Below are 17,322 nucleotides of genomic sequence, written 5' to 3' on the forward strand. Positions count from 1 at the left end.
ACTTCCTTTATACATACATTTTCTCACTTGATCTTCACAACAACCCTGTCAGGTAGACACTATTTGAGCCCCTTTTTAGAAATGAGGAAACTGAGGATCAAAGAGATTAGGAGAGTTGGTCAGAGTTACATACAGCTAATGGGAAGCTAGATTGGACTGAGTCCTATGGCCATGTCTAATAGTATTCACTATGCCATATTGCCTCTGGAATGAATTGAATTGAAAAAAAAAATTTCTTTCATCATAACATCATATATTCAGAGCTAGAAGGTACCTCAAAGACCAGCTAGTCTAAAGGCATCATTCTACAGATGGGAAAACTGAGGCCCCCTGAGGTTAAGTGACTTACTCAAGGTCAAAAGAGTAGTAAATTTTAAAGGCGAAATTTGACTCCAAACTCCAGAGCCAGTGCACTTCTCAGTCATATTTTACTCTGAATACTATTAGAACATTCAGCAGTGGAAAGAGAGGAATGGGGCGGGGGGGGTGGAGAAGGATCAAATCCCTACCCTGACACTACCTGTATCTCCTCAGGCAAGCCACTTCCCCTCAGTGGGCCCCACTTTCTTTCTTTCTTTTTTTTTTTTTGATGAGGCAATCAGGGTTAAGTGACTTGCCCAGGGTTACACAGCTAGTAAAAGTCTGAGGCTGGATTTGAACTCAGGTCCTCCTGACTCTAAGGCCAGAGCTCTATCCACTGCACCACCAAGCTGCCCCAGGCCTCCTTTTCTTTACACATAAAATAACAGGGAAGGAGACTGGTTGACCTTTCAGGCCCCTTCCATCCATTGGTCACTGTAGCAGATTCAAGTCTGGACCCTGGTAAACAATGTGTTAAACTCGTGCCCTCAACCTGTGCTTCCTTTTCCTTTGGAATGTGGACCATTCCCTGGATCCTCCAGGGGTGTGGAGACACTGCAGGGCTCTGCCCTCTGCATACTCACCAAGCCCGGTCCGACTGAGACACCAACCTCGAAGGCCGGCCAGCCCCTCTAACAAACACCGGCTCCCCTAGGTGGACGCGCCAATCATTTAACAAGTCCTGGGTACCCCTCAGAGTCACAGCCGTGGAGCCCCTGCTCTACATCATCCTTCTAATGGTTGCTGCCATCCTCCTGGGATGCTGAAGCCATGCCACTCCAAGAAGAAAGAGGACCTGCTGGGACGGCTTCCAACCGCATGACCACCGGCTCCCTGCCTCTGTGGGGCAGATCACAGCCTCACAGGCCAGAGAGTCAGAGGATGAGGGTAAAATCCCATCTCTGACAATGACCATCTGTGTGACTTCGGGCAAGTCAACTAACTTCCTCAGGCCTCAGTTTCCTCAACTGTAAAATTAATGGTTTGGTCTACAGAGCCCCTGGAGTCTCCTCCATCTCAAAGTCTATGATCTTATGACCTCAGAGGTCATCCGCTCTAATCCCTTGATTTTATAAATGAGGAAGGTAAGGCCCAGGGAGATTACCCAAGGACAAACAGGAAGCATCAGAGACAGAGCCGTCTGACTCTAGAACTGGTGCTCTTTCCATTCTAACGAAGGCACTGCTGACAACATCTTAAGTATAAACTGCTCTTCTCCTGTCTCATCCTCCAAGAAATTAATATGGGATAATAATAAGAAGAAGAAGAACAACAACAATAACAATGATATCCAAATCTGTGATTTTTGCTCCATTTTACAGACAAAGAAACCACAGCTGGTTTGAAACGGAGTGACTTGCCCAGGGTCTCACAGCGAATAAGTGGCTGAGGCTAGATTGGAACCCAAATTTTCTTGACTCCAAGTTCAATGCTCTATCCACACTAGTCAAGAACTCTGCTAGTAAGCTGTAGGTCTCCCAGCCCCATCTTCTCCATCTCCAAAGAAAAATACCCACCCTGACAAGGTTTCCCAAGTCCATGTTTTACCTGCTCATCTCTCCTTCTCCTGCCCACGGTGGTGCCGATGGTTTTGATCACCCCGGGTCTTGCAAGAGTCATGTGTCCCGGGACTGAGGCAAGGCCGGGCAGTGGGCTGTAGGGGTGGGAGCGGGTGTACGGATTCGACATGGAGGTGATGACTGTGGGCTGTACCATCCACTGAAGATCCTGGCTGGTGGTAATGGCATTGATTGTGGGGATGAAGGCACTGCCAGATCCTGGCATATCTACCCGGAATTTCTAAGAGGAAGAAAAAAAAGACATACAAAATAAAATAAGACTAAGATGAGAAGCAAATCTGAGCAAAAGAAGAGGAGAAGGTACCAAGAGGAGAAAACCAGGAGGAGGCAGGACCTAAGATGGGACTGACCCAGGAGCTTTAAACAAAGTCTGCTGCATCCATGACGCAAAGGAATCCTGCCTGGGCACGAGTCTTTCCATTCCAGTCTGCGGTCCAACTATAGGAATGTGACAGAGAAATAAGACTGTCAACACATCCAAAGCTGACTTTTAAAATAGATGCAGCATCCCATCAGTATGCACACAACCAGGCACTCTCTGCACCTCACCCATGCAAGCTGTCATGGTATTCAGCAGAAGGACCTCCTGCCTGGGTGTTCAGAGAGGCTTGGGATTCACAGCTGTCAATCATTCCCCTAGGTGCAGGAACTCTGTGGCCAGGGACCAATTCGAGAAGCTTTTAGAACACACCACTTTCCTAGGAGGATGGACCCCTGTTGAGCTGAAGGATTAGCATTGTGGGAGAGGGTCCTGGGGCCCCTAAGGATGCAAACAGGCAGCTCTTCCCACTTTCAGACTCCATACTTGTCACCTTTCTGCTTATCTGTACCAGAATATACATGACGTATCCTTCTACTCATCTACTCATCTATCCACCTATCCATGCATCCATCTATCCAACCTCATAGGGGTTATTTGGAAGATTCTTTCTCCTTACTGAGAAACTTCATAGATATAAAATGCTCTGTCTCCTATCTCATCCTACAAGAAATGCAGATGATAATAAAAATATTCAAATCTGCAATTTCATTAGTGGGAAATTCCCAGTGTGGAAAAATCCTTCCACTGATACAAATTTGCAATTTACAGTCTTAGAGAGTTTCCTGGGGACTCTGGGAGAAGTATAATGACTTGTCTGTCCAAAGTCCTATAGCCAGAATGTTTTGAAGAACATTCTCTTTTTGTCTCTACCCTATCCCTGCCGTACCACACTGTAAAGCTTTTTTTGTGGTATGCTTTATGAAGAAATCTATTTTAAAAATAAGGGAAACAACATGGCTCCTCATTATAGGAAGAACTCAACATCCCTCAGGGATGCAATTGGGAAAGGAGAAATTACAGTACCATAGAATTTAGAGCCAGAAGGGGACTTAGAAGTCGTCTCGTACAACCCCGTCATCTTAAAGTCAGGGAACAGAGGCCCAGAGGAGTTGGAATCCGTTGCCCCAAGTTTCTAGCCTTCAGGGGTCAAGAATAACCAGAAAATCTCATGTTCCTGATGTTTCCACCTAAGCCTCTGTAAATGTTCTAAATCTAACCTACAGAACCTCTAACAGACAGAATAGAAGCTTGTTGAGGGAGGAAGAGATTATTTCATCTTTGTCTGTGACTCCCCCATATACAGTGCCATGCATATAGTAAGTGCATAATAAATGCTCGCTGATTGGCCAATTCACCTGGGAGATAAACAGAATATAACATACCCACATCCTGCTTTGTTCTTGAATCAGCTCACATTTTGGCATCTAGCCTGACCCTGCTAAAGATCTCCACAGATTTCCTGGTTCAGATTCAGACGGCCCACAACTTGGAAGCATCTCTCCTCTTAGCTAGATGACCCATCTCAGGACTCAATGATTCATTGGTGACCCCAGCATCTGTGGTGTGTGTGTGTATGTGTGTTCTGGTCTGCCCAGAGGTGACAGAATCACCTACTGTTACAGCTCCTCCCAAGGGTGCCCTGAAAAACCATCCCCCAGCTCTTCCTGGGTTCCTTCAGTGGAAATGGAAATCTAAGAGATGGCAAGTGGGGACAGAATGTTTTCATTTCAAAACAAGGGGCCACAAGGCTTAAGGACTGCTGCCCTAGAGGCAGCGAGTTGGCACAGCAGACAGTGCTGGACTCAGGAAAACAGGGGCCTGAATCCTGCCTCAGTTAAGATAGGCAATATGATTCAGAGGAAAGAGTAGTGGCCTTGGAGTCAGAGGACCCCAGTTCAAATCTTCCTTTGCTACTTGCTACCTGTGTGACATTAGGCAAATCATGTAACTTTTCTGACCCCGGTTTCTTCATCTGTAAAATAAGGGAGGTGGTGTAGAGGGCCCCTAAAGGCCCTATCTCTGTAGATAAGATCCTATGAACTAGCTGCCTTTGAGAAGACTATGGTTAGGACCCAAGTGCCAAAGGACCCCATCCTTTAGGACTCCACAAGGAACACTAAGGGCAAAGATGATTAGGCTTGAGAGATGACTTCTTCAACTGATGCATATTAAGTGTCTACTATGTGCTAGGCACCATGCACTCAAACTAAAAATAAAACTGCTCCTGCCCTCAAGGAGCTTACATAATACTGTAAGAAAATAATGCATATACAGCTAAATATAAATATGTACAAAATCTGTACAAAATGAACACAGAGAAATTTCAAGGGGCAGCAGAGGCACCAATCACTGGAAAAATCAAGAAAGACTTCACGTAGGAGGTGACACAAGCTGAGCCTGGAAAGAAGGAAAAGAAAGATCAGGAAGCCAAGTGGGCATCATTCTCCCCTGAGAGAACAGCTAGGCAGTGGGGAAAGGTGATGTTCGGGGGGAATAAATGAGAGAGTCTGTGTGTACATGTATGTGTATGACTGTGTTCAACTTAGAGCGTCCAGGGTTCCACCCTTCTTAAGCTCACGGGAGCTGAAAGAAACCTCAAAGGTAATTTCATCCAACCCCTTCAATTTACAGAAGAGGAAACTGAGGTGCAGAGGGGAGACTTGCCCAAAATCACCTCAGTGGTCATTTGGGTCCCCATGTCATGCTGCAAGCAACTCCTAGAAAAACTGCATTCTCTTTCTCCTTTTGGGGGAAGTGCCCCATATTTACATTCTACTTCTTTACTTTTAACTGAAAGTTCTTGGGGTCCCCAATGAGCAAGGCAGTCTTGGTGTGGAGTCCTCTGTAGGTAAGTGATTCAGTAATTTGACCTGACTCCTCCTGAGCTCAGGAAAACCGTCAGCTTTCAGGAAGGCATCTTCCTCAAAGAAAAATGTATTCCACTTTTTTGGGGAATGGAACCCCCACCTCCACACACTGAACTCCTGGAAAAAACCAGAGGTTTGACAATTGAGACAAAGAGCCAAAAGGCCCCCAAGATAAGTTTGGCTAAGCTTGCTGCTGGCGTTTTGGTTTGCTTTGTAGACAGCAGGTCTACTAAATGTATTCCAGAGATGCCGTTCGCCAGATCCCTTGCAGCAATCGGTCCTGTCTAGACAAAACAAGCCAGCAGTAAAAACAAGGTTGTAGGTAATGAGGGCCTCTGAAATGCTTGTACACCTTGTTTCAGACAGGAGGTAAATCCATCTGGATAACACCCTGGCACAGAACTGCAAGAAAAGCCATGTCCCATCCCCAGAGGGGCCTGGGGCCCTGATAAAGAATGCTTTTGTCTCTGAGGAGCCTTTCTGTGAGACACACAAAAGTCTAAATTAGATCTGGCAGATGTGCCTTGTCCCAGCTCTGAAAGCATTAGCCAGGAAGTTACGACGATGCAGGAGAGAAGTGGTAGATTGGCAGTTTGTGGTCCCTGAAATGATCCTGGCATCCCTCTGTGCAAACATGACCCTAGAATCAGGTCAATAATGCCACATTGAGAATAAATCATGCATCCCCAGGAACGAGTTAGCATCAACAGACCACTTAAGGAGGGCTCCTGGCTCTGCACAACTTAACTCGGCAGGCGGGCAGTTTCCTTCACATTGAACATTTACAAAACGCATCTATTAAATCCCCTCTATGTGCCAAGCACTGTGCTACACCACTGGGGAACGCTATAGTGAGGAGGGAACCTAAAATAAAATTAGATGGGGAAGAATAGTGGAATTGACATGAGCATGTATTAAGTGCTGCAGCCAGAAATGCAGAAGGGAAGGCTGATTTTATTTTTGTCTCTGTTCTCTCAGTGGTTAGCACAGTGCCTGGCACCTCAGAAACATTTAGCAAATGTTTGTTGAATTGAATTGATTTGAGTTGAATTGGTTCCCTGGAGGTGCCTTTGACCACTTGGAGATTCTCCTTCTTTGGAAAGGTCAGAGGATGCCAAGGAGCTCTAGTGTGCCACATGTGCCCAGACATGTACCATCTTCCAGCTCAAAGACTGAATTATTTGCAACCGTCAGTCACTAAACATGTATTAAGCACCTACTATGTGCTGGGCACTGTGTTAAGTGCTATACACTAGGCGATATACCCTGGGATACTCTGGCAGTCTCCAGGTGGGCTAGAGGGCTCAGCGAAAAGATAAGGTAGCACCTATTGAGGCCCTGGGAAATTTTGGAGAGACAACATGCTCCGAAACAAGAAAGAAAGAAGTAAAAACAAGCTTCAGCACATCCCAAAGGCCCTGATGTCCCAGTTCCTTTCCCTAAGCTTCTTAAGACTCCAGACCAAGAGGAGGAAGTTAAAGCATCCAGTGGTCAACAGGCCTATTCCTGCTGTTTCATCTTTAGGCTCCAAAGGTCCCAATAAAGTGCTGGATAGACCAGTATCCAAAAAACATCCTGGCAGGGTGTTGGCTGAAAATACTGGGCTCAGACCCACCCCCACCTCCACCCATGGATGGAACCGTGTATGGAAATGACATCACTGGGCCTATCGTCAGTACCTGAGGATGTATGCAGTGCCGCCAAACAGGTCACTGTAGTCCAAAGGATGAAGAACAAGTCTGAGCCTTAGGGAAAGCTCCCTTTCTGAGAACCCACACTACTGCCTTGGATCTAGATATGGATATCTGTAGCTCTCTCTCTTCCCCTTCCTTCCCTCCCCCCTCTCTCTCTCTACTTTTCTCTCTCTGTCTGTCTCCCTCCCTCCCTCCCTCCTTTTCTCCCTATCCTTCCTCCTTCTCTGCTTTTCTTCTTCTTCTCTCTTTTTCTCTCCCTCTTCCCCCTCTCCCTCCTTCTTTCTCTCTCTCTCTCCCTCCCTCCTTTTCTCTCTCTTCTCCCTCTCCTCTCTCCCTCTTCCCTCCTTCTCTCTCTCCCCCTCCTTTTCTTCCTCTCCTCCCTCCATCTCTGCTTTTCTCCCTCTCTTCTGTCCTTTTCTCTCCTTCTTCCCTGCCCCCCCCCCCCCCCCACACCCCACCACCACTACCACCACCACCGCCACAGAAAGACAGACTTGATAGCTGTCTCTAAGTGTCTGGAGAACTGTCATGTGAAAGAAATTAGACTGGTCCAACTTGGCGGAAGGCAATGGGTGAAAGCTGCAAGTTTCAGGAAGGAATTTCCTAACAACTAAAGCTGTCTTCCAGGTGACTAGAAAGCCTTTAAGAAGAAGCCGGGTGACCATTTGGAGATGTTCTAAAGGGGACATCTGATCAGCCATGGATTGGATCAGATGACCTCTGAGCTCCCTCCCAGCTGAGGAGAATCAGGGATTCTAAGATCTGGAGTTCAGTATTTCACTAGTCAATTTACTCTCAAGTTCTGAGTTTGCTATAGATGGTGCATGCTTTTAGCACCTTACTTAAGTACTGATCAAGGGTCAGGATTTGGAATCCTATTTGAAATAAACAAATGGCTTGTCCTAGATAAAGTCATCCAAGATGGTCAAAAATGGCATCAGAGATGCAAATCCAAGGCAGCTGGTCTTGTTCCAGTCTCATTTTTTTGGCATTTCATAATTGGAATGTTATCTTAGACCAGGCTTCCAAACAGAATTACAGCAGGGATTCTGAAATTGGGGTCTGTGGACTTTTTTTTCCCCTTTTTAAAATTAATTTATTTTGATTTATCAATCTGTGGACCTTTTTTTAAAAATATTTTGTACTTCGATATAATTGATTTCCTTTGTAGTCTTATGTATTTCATTTTATGCTCTTAAAATACTGCTCTGAGAGAGTCCATAGGTTTCACCACACTACCAAAGGGGTCTATGTCACAAAAAAAAAGTCAGGAATCCCTGGATTATAAACCCATAAATCTGGAGCTGGAAGAAACCTTAAAGATAATTTAGTCCAACCCTCTCCTTTTATAGATGAGAATGTTGAGACCCTAGGAAATAAAATTGCCCCAAGTCACATAAGTAGTAAGCGGGAGAGCCAGGATATGAACCTGTGTCAGGAGCAGAGGCAATTTCTGGAAAAAAATAAAAGTCATCTGACTTCAGTTCCATCTTCTTCCCATAAATGCCACAATGCCCTGCGGGTTTTCTTACCAAAGCTGTCCAGTCTCTTCCTGAAGTTACAGGGCTGGGAGGGACTCACTGATGTATGTGATGCCATGGTGTTTCCTCTCTCATGGATCCCCTGTCTAGCCTCCAAAGATGGTCAGGGCAAAATTCTCCTATCTTCATGGGAGATGAATGGGGCGAGGTAAGCATACAGTTCTGAAGGATGAGGATGAATTCCTCAGGTATCTTTCCTTGCTTTGTTTAAAAAAAAAAAAGCCCCTGGAAAAAGTTCTGGGTTAAATCTAAACCCAACTGTTTTCTAGTTACCTTTCTTTCCCTCAAGTGTCAAATTGCACATAGTAGCTAGATGAAATTCCATCCATTCATTCTTGATAGAATATAAGCTGCTTGAGGGCAAGAACTATTTCATTTTTGTCTCTGGGTCCCCAGCATTTAGCACAGTACCTGGTACACAATAGTTACTTAAGAAATGCTTATTGATTGAATGACTGGAGTATACTACCCTATATCTCAATCCTCCTTTGTACTCTCACATATCTGAAGTACGTCTACTCATCTCAGAAAGAATTGTATTTTGCCTCTCACCACTCTCTTATCCACAGTGGAATGCAAGCTTCTTGAGGGCAGGGACTATTATATTTTTGTCTCTGAATCCCAGGCACCTTATCTAGTACCTGGCATGTAGCAGGTACTTCACTAAATTCATATTAAATAAAATTCAACTAAATTATCCTACTTAAATTAAAAAGCAAATCTCATTTTAGGAAAAACTATTCCATCTTTCTTCTGAAATTCCTCTGAAATTTCTAAAATTGGGGTCTGTGGACTTTTTAAAAAATATTTTGTATGCAATATAATTGATTTCCTTTGTACTCTTTGCCATCTTGGCAAGGCAGGGAAAAGAAGAAAGAAAATCTAAAATCATTTAAAGTTATAGAAGCATGAATTTAGAGATGGAAGGGAGGAGGCAAATCTAGTCCAATCCCCTCACTTTACAGATCAAGAAACCAAGGCCCAGAAAAGTGAATTAATTTGCCCAAGTCACACAGGTAGTAAGTTGTAGACCCAGGATTTGAATCTAGAATTTGACTCCAGAGACAGGGTTTTCTCCACCGTGCCTGGATGCAGGGATTTGTAAATTCTTCCTGGGTGCAGGGCTGACATATTTAGTGGTAAGTTAATTTTGTGCATAGCTATCAGAATGAAGGATCACAGAATCACTGATTTCCAGTTGGAAGGGAGCTTGGAAGTTATCCAGTTCAACCCCTTCATTTTACAGATGAGGAAACAAAGTCTAGGGAAATAGAATGACTTGCCCCAAATCTCACACACACACACACACACACACACACACACACACACACACACTTTCCACTATAATTCACTTCTTTTCTATCACCTTTTGAAGAGACTAAGAAATTATTTGATGTTTAAAAAAGGGAAGGAGGATCCTAATACTAGGTAGGCCTAAAGCAAGGAACTACGACTTACATTAAGAACAGTTGTACAGTAAGCTAATGACCACTGTGGTGATTTACATATTCCTTTTTTCAGGGTCCCTTCTTCCCAAAGATTCTATGAAAAGGAAACCACAGGAAGACCCTTTGGATCAAGGTCTTTCTGAAAACAAAACCTAGTCATGAGTGATTGAATTCTCTATCATTTAGAAAAGGCACTGAGCCTGGACTAGCTCAGGGCTAAGACTATATTCTCTACTCAAACCAAGTCAACAAGAATTAACTAACCATCTACTATTGGCCTCACTGATCCTAAGGCAGCTCAGTTTTTAACTTGACAAACATCCATCTTTTCTTCTTTCCTGAGCACAGTGGCAAATCCTGCCACGTTGTAGGTCTGGGAAGCAGCAGGGAAGACCAAGAAAAGCTGTATACTGTATTTTCCCTTTCCAAACCCAACAAATTAAAATCGCCAGCCAGTCAAAGCAGTGTAGGGTTACAGAATGTAGGGTTACTGCCATCATTCACAAAGGCTGCGCCTCCAGAATAACCACACACAAGACATATGTGGCAAGACTATCAAGAAAGGGGGCATTTCAATGACAAGCATTTGTTAGGTGCCATCTATATCCAAGGCTGATGCTGGGGGGTGGGGGTAAGGAATAAAACAGAGATAAATAACATACAGTACCTGCCCTTCAGGAGCTAATGTTCCACTAGAATTAGCATGTACACATGCAAATAAGCACTTCCTTTTAAAGTAGGATGGCTGACTTAGAGTTGAACAGGACCTTAGAGGTCAACTAGTCCAACCCCCACATTTTTAACAGACCAGGAAACTGAGGCCCAAAGAGATTAAATGACTTGCCCAGGGGCACATAAGTATTATGTGATGAAGCTGGGATTTGAACCCAAGTCCTTCTGACCCCAGACCTAGAGCCCTTTCCACTATAACAGACTATGTCCCAAAGCAATAACCTTAGGAGGTCATACACTTAGCTCCACAATGTTGCCCCTGCTCAGGTCTACCACTTTTCTAGCCATAATTCATTTTTTGACCAGAGATTACCTGCCATATGTTGAACACACTCCTTCTTCACCAGTTTCCAAAGGTCTGAGACCATGTTCAAAGATGAAATCCACCCTCAAAGACTAAGGACTTAACTGCTGCTTCCCTTCTCTGCCACCCCCTTTCCTCCATAGAGATCATGAAACAAGGTGGCATCAGTGGATTAAGGGGATGGCCTCCCCAGAGAGCTGCTCTGAAAACCACATCAGGAAGTCAAAGTTCTGATTTACTACTTAGAGAAGCAATCTCCTTCTTTATAAACATGCCTTTCATGCCAGCAAGATGGTGCTCAACAGGAAGGGAGTCAAATAATGAAAATTAATTAAGATTTCAGTTTGGAGGACTAAAGCCCTCATTTACCCAACTCTAGACAACTACATTTATCTTCTGAGAAGAGGAGAAAAAAAACACCCATTCATTTTGATGATAAAGCGAAGCTGACTTCCACCAAGACTCAACAGAACAGACCAAATTCCTTCAACAATGTTATCCGATCCTGATTTATAACATTTTTCCGATCAAGGCACAAACAATGTGCCTTCACTACCACCACCACCAAATTCAGGGGAAAAACAATTGTGTCCCTATTTCAATGTCATTAGGACAGTAACAGTGGAAAATGAGTGATAGTATCCATACACATTTTGGTGACCCAAATGAGAAAAATATGTTTCAGCCAGGTGCATTCAACCTAATGAATACATTTTTCGTTGGGAGATACAGTTCAAATAGAAAACAGTTTCCCAATTAAGGACAGACTAAACATACTGGTATTTATCTCCCTCTGAAAACTAGAGCACAGGAGCTCTGTCTGAAAGTCAAGTTAAAGTTTGGGATTCCAAGGAAGACATTTCCAGGGACGTTCTTAAGAGTGCCCCCTAGGGGGCACTCAAGAAGTATGGCTGAAGATGCCTTGGGAATCTCAGTCATTTCTGGTAAAGTTGTTTGAACTTAGGAATGTCCCAGCCTGGTACTGTTGGTAAAGTTCACTCCCAGGGAAATATTGTGTGTGTGCATGCATGCATGGGGTGAGGGGACTGAGGGGGAGGAGGAGAAGGGTGAGTTTGTGAGGAAAGGAGATTGAGTCTAGTATTCCTTGATAGGAAAACAGGATTCTAGCGCCCTTGATTTATTATCCCAAGTTATCTGAGAAATGGTGAGCCTTGGAAAAGTTCTGGCTTTTGTTTTTGTTGTGTTTTATGTGTGTGTGTGTGTGTGTGTGTGTGTGTGTGTGTTTTAATAAAGAGGGGGCCCAGCTGATGAAAACAAGTTATGAAATAACCTATGTTTGTGTAACTGGCTAGATTGCGTAATGCTCCCTCCCAGAGACCGTAAGTGTTGAGAAGAGAGGCAGAGAAGGCATACAGATCTGGGAGGTGTTTTCCTAGGAAAGGGAGGAAGAAGAAGAAGAAAAAAAAATCCCCTAAAATATATATAAAGAAAATGGTGGGGGGTAGAGAGGGAGGAGAGATAAAAAATCACAGACAAGCAATCTTGGGGAATAAAACCATGGACTGGAGCAGGAAATATTTTTCGTGCTTCAAATTCCAGTCACATTCAAGACTAGAAGCTTAAAAAAAAAAGTTCTCTGGAAAAAATGTCACTGTCCCGCATGGTCCTGTGCTAAGTCTTGAGCCCAAGCCCTTTGAAGGAAATGGGAGGAAAAGGATTGCTATTTGTGTTAGGACAACATGTTTGTGCTCCTAGGAAGGTTTGAACCCCGAGAAGCAAGAAGCTAGGAAGATGTTGCTGGGGGGAGACTTACTTGGAAAGGAACCATCCAACTCAGTTGACCCAGTCTGTTGAGACTGCCAGAAAAGGGGCAGCTGTCCATCCTCTTCCCACCATTCATGTCCCAGACTAAAGGAAACTAGGGGAAATAAAGTGATGGCGGGTTCTTTGGCCTACAGTCATTTACCATGAGCCCTGCCAGCCTGTGTCTCTGAAAGGGCCCTAGCACCTACTTGTGAAGTAACTAAGGCCAGCCCAGCAACCACTCCCTACCTTCAATACAGTTTTGCACAGAAGCTGCAACCATGATGGAAAAAACCCTAGTGACCAGACCAAAAAAAAAAAAAATCCTCCAGAACTATAAAAGGACAGGGTGGCTCCAGAACTTGTCTAATGCCCGCATTACCTTGAAAATCTCTCTGGTTTGAAAGGCGCCTCAGACTTCGGATGGCTGAGCAGAACTGGCAGGCCATATGAGAGAAGCACTGTACCAGGTTATTATCAATTGCAAAACCTTCATGTGTTACAGCATGCTAGGAATTAGCCAACACTTGCTTGCTGTTTAGCTAATGAGTCTCCATTATGCTCGGCTGGAGCCATTTCTCTTCCTCCTTCCTATTGCTGTTTCCCTGTTGGATTTTGATCCACAGCAAGGCATTGCTTCAATTTATATCATGGGTTCCCAGGCCTCATCGACACACATTACCCAGCTGGGAATGATTCTTTGACTGACCTAACTTCTCATTCCATCCCAACTAGGTCAGAAATAGGTTTAGCAAAGTGACTGCAACACCAAAGATGATTGTCCCTACTTAAACAACAGCAAAAGCAGATAGGGAAGAAATTAGGAAAAACCAAATGGGTAGGATTCCAAGGAGGTCTGCTCTAGAGCTGGGGGAAGTTGAGATTGGAAGGAAGGAGAAGGAAAGTAGAGAGGGCAAATGATTCCAGTCCAGTGGTAGAAATGGGCATGAAATCAATGGGACCTTTTTGACAAGGGTACAAACCTATGTAGCTCTTTCAGGGGAGATTTTAGTTTAATTTTATTGGACTAAAGTAAAACAATTGAGGGTTCACAGTATTCAGAACACTGTATTGTACAATCTAGGGAAGGGGTGTGTAGGGGTGTGTAGGTGTGTGTGTGTGTGTGTGTGTGTGTGTGTGTGGTATTTGGCTGTTGTTGTTTTGAAGAGGAGGGAAAGTAGAAATAGAGACCATAGATGGGTCTACTAAAGGGTGGAATGTCACCAGTTCTGCATATCTCTTTGGAATAAAGTATCCTTTCATAGGTACAAAAAAATCATTATGTTTCCACTTTTACCCCTCAAAGTCCAAGACAGAGTTCTCCTAACTCTCTTTCTGGGGTTCTTCCCACAACCCCTTCCATATATATCTGAAATCAGAACACTGGTTTGGATGGTAACCTCTAGTCTGTACCCTACAACTCTTCAGGAAGATCTGTAAAACTAGGAAAATAGAGGCTACTCTGATTTCGGTGGGTCTCATGAGTTAATGAAATGCATGAGACAAGCCCATACATGTAAAGGTCTGTGTGAAGATGATGGCCCCTCACCACCACTATCTTTCTGGTTTTTATAGGCAAGCACAGCTCCATATACGCAATTGTTCTGACTTCAAACCAGTTGAGCTACTTTAAAAATATACCCACTTGCTTTTTCAGCTCCAAGTACCACACAAAAAGCCTGAGAGGGCTCTGCTACAGCAGCCCTTTTCCCCTACTTTTCTCTCCATTCTCCCTTCAATAAAGCTTTGTGGCCCACAAAAAGGTCCACTGCCAGGCCTTTTCTGGAATGGAGAAAACTCTACAGAGGAGGTGAGAAGTGAGAGAAACTGAAGGTTAGGGTGGACCCTTCCCAAGGTGGGCATGACTTGGGCTAAATCCCTTTGGTGCAGACTGCCTTAGGGAAAGGCTAGTTAGTTCATCATGGGTCAGACTCTTTGATGAGGAGCCTTTCACTCCTGCCATGCTCTGGACCTCTAATCACTTACCCTCACTCACCCAGGCAGGCACATAACTGAATAGATCCTCGATCTAAAGCTAGAAGGAGCCTTCCATCTAGTCCCACCTCTTCATTTTACATCTGAAGAAACCAAGACACGGGGTGGTAAAATTACCTGCCCCGTGTCACAAAGGCACAAAGTGGCAACCTGGGATTAGAACCCAGCTCCCAATTCCTCACTCTTTCCTCTGTAGTATGCTGCTCCTCAACCAGAAGTAGTCCCAAGAATATCCCCTTGAACCCAACCTCTTCCATCAAGGGGGTCTCTCTACAAACATGGCTGAAGGGAGGGAGGGGTATCCCCGCGGGTATCGAGCTATGGCTTCTGGGGAAGGCAGATGTTTTCCAGGCGTTCTTCTGTCCATCTGTGGGGATTCTGAGATGAGGAGAGGGGAAAACACCAAGAAGCCAGAAGGCTAGCCTTGGGATAACGTTATTTTATGTAAAGGGATGGGGTCTTGGAGTAACATATAATTCCATCTAGGGAAAGAGTTGGAGTGATGGAGTAGGTGGGAAGTCATTGTCAGAGCTTCACATCTACATGTTCCCCTTTTTCCCCAGGGGGAAAAAAAAGGCAAGAGGGTGGGAGAGGTTCAAAGAAACGAGACCCCGAGAAACGCATTGGGTTGGGGTTCTTGGCCCAAAGACAAAAGAGAATAAAGAAAGGCAGTAAAAAGGCTATCTGGGAGAGGTGGGGAGGAAAAGAGGAAAAGGAAGGGCTCGCTCCCCGCCAGGTGCATCCAGGAAGCCAGCGAGCTCTCCTGCTTACCTGCTGGCCGCCGCCGCCGCCGCTGGAATAAGACTCGGCGTGCGCTGGAGAGCCGCTGCTGCCCCGGGACGAGGTGTCAAAGTTCCCGGGATAATCCTGGTACATGATCCGCGGTGGGAGCCCGAGAGGAAACAGAGTGTTTGTTTTCCCCCACCCTCCTCTTCCTCCTCCTCCTTCTCCTCCTCCCCGCCTCGCACTTGCTGGAGCGTTCTCGCCCCCGACGATCTCCTCTCTGGGTAGTCTCAGTATTTTTAAACCCTTCCCACCCCCCTCCCCCAGGCCGAGTGCTTCCAAAAGCTCCCGGGGGGGGGGACGAAGAGGCAAGAAGCCTGAAGTCGACTGCGATGAGCCCAGGAGTGGCGCGCTCAGAACTTCTGCCGGGCACCAGCTGGACGCCTGGCCCTTTCTCTCTCTCCCCAAAGTCCGACCCTCCCTTCGGGCCCTCCCACTCGCCCTTCCCCTCTCAACCGGAGAGCGGGCTGTTGGGGGCGGGGGGAATCTGGATCCTTGGGGAAGGGGAACGGAATCGATGTCCGCAAAGAAAAATGGGGCAGGGGGAGTAAAGAGAAAAAATAAACCTGGAAACCAAACTAGCGAGCCCTGTCAGTGGGAGCCGTGGACATTCAGCCAAGAAAGCTCGCTTTGAGAAACTTCTGCGGCTATTTCCTCCTCTTAAAAAAAAAAAAAAAAGGCTGAGAATAAACTTCCTGTGGATCGAATAGCCGCCCGAGTTTCAGAGGCTCTGACACTTGACAAAATTATAATAATCTGAAAAAATGCTTTGAAAAAAACAATAACAAAAACAAAGAAAAAAAAGAAACCTTCCCCACTCGTCCGAAGGCTCCCCTCGAACACCACCCAAAGGGAAGGGAAATCTTTTTCTTTTGAATGGACACCAAGCAAAGCTCAGTCGCTCCTACCCAAGTCCTCCTGGCTGCTTAGTGTCAAGGCCAAGAGCGAGCGGAGCTCTCTTGCCTTTTAGAGCAGAGCTGCGCTCTCCTTTAATTAGGGATCCTGACACTGGCTTCTCTGCCCTCTCCCCCGGCACGCGAGAGGTGGCGGTGGGGCTCTTTTTTTTCTCTCTCCCTCTTTCCTTTCCTGTCTTTCTCTTTCCTGGTTGCAACTGCAGCTCCCCCTCCCTGCCTCGCCCAAGTCCCTGTCTCAGTGGGTCTGGGTCTCGGTCTGTCTGTCTGTCTGTCTGTCTGTCTGTCTGTCTGTCTCTCTCTCTCTCTCTCTCTCTCTCTCCCTAGCTCTCTCCCGATGGTGCGCTCCGAGCCCCAGAGCTCTGCTTGCCTGGGATGAGTCAGTGCAATGGCATTAGTTCAACTCCACACTCTTTATTATCCAGCCCCTTGTACCATGTGGATCTTTCACTCACGTCAACCCCCAGCTCACCAAACCCCACCTTGCAGGGAGGAGCGGGCGGGTGAGAGGAGGGGAGGGGAGGAAAGAAAGGGAGGAGGAGGAGGAGAGGAAAGGGGAGGGAGGAAGAGAGAGGGGAAGAAGAGACTTTTTTCTTTCTATCCCCTCCTCAGCTAAAGGGCACTTGACACCAGTCGGACACTCTGGAGTGAGGAAAGAAGGAAGGAGGTGGCGGGGGGCATAGAGACTGAGGAAGGGGGTTATAAGGGGGAGGTGGCAGGCCCGGAGCTCGAGCTTGTCTTTCCTCCCCCCTGGAGTGGAACGCACCGGAGTGGATTTCTGGCACTTCTTCCCCCACCCCCACCCCTTCCCCCCGTACTTGCTTTGGTCTGTTCCATTGGCGCACTTTGCCAAAGATGGTCATTTGCGTTGCAGGACGTGAGTGCGGGTTTCCTTGGTTAGGGTGACGTGGTGGGAGAGGGATTCCCTCGCTCCCTAGCTTACCAAAGGCTTCAGAACTCCACTTAAAGGGGAACTGGGGCGGGAGAACACAGAGAGGGGCCTCGTCGGACCAGGTTTCGG

The 17,322-nt window shown here is 45.9% G+C and overlaps 1 protein-coding gene across 4 annotated transcripts in view; it reads right to left on the reverse strand.

Annotated features, from left to right (window-relative positions):
* FOSL2 (FOS like 2, AP-1 transcription factor subunit) overlaps nucleotides 1–16,733 on the reverse strand; it is a 35,106-nt gene extending 18,373 nt beyond the window's left edge. The window contains exons 1-2 of one of the 4 annotated variants that reach the window (XM_027850522.1): nucleotides 15,379–16,733; nucleotides 1,909–2,160 (exon numbers count right to left, since the gene is read on the reverse strand). In XM_027850522.1, the coding sequence (XP_027706323.1) occupies nucleotides 1,909–2,160; nucleotides 15,379–15,483 (357 nt within the window). In that variant the 5' untranslated portion in view covers nucleotides 15,484–16,733. Of the gene's footprint in view, nucleotides 1–1,908; nucleotides 2,161–2,290; nucleotides 2,365–12,994; nucleotides 13,075–15,378 lie in introns of those variants that run through there. The other 3 variants (XM_027850519.1, XM_027850520.1, XM_027850521.1) reach the window with 3 other exon arrangements.
* Nucleotides 16,734–17,322: the final 589 nt, after the last annotated feature.

Source organism: Vombatus ursinus, unplaced genomic scaffold (assembly GCF_900497805.2).
Source record: "Vombatus ursinus unplaced genomic scaffold, bare-nosed wombat genome assembly UNPS02009062.1, whole genome shotgun sequence".
In the NCBI taxonomy this organism is placed as follows: domain Eukaryota; kingdom Metazoa; phylum Chordata; class Mammalia; order Diprotodontia; family Vombatidae; genus Vombatus; species Vombatus ursinus.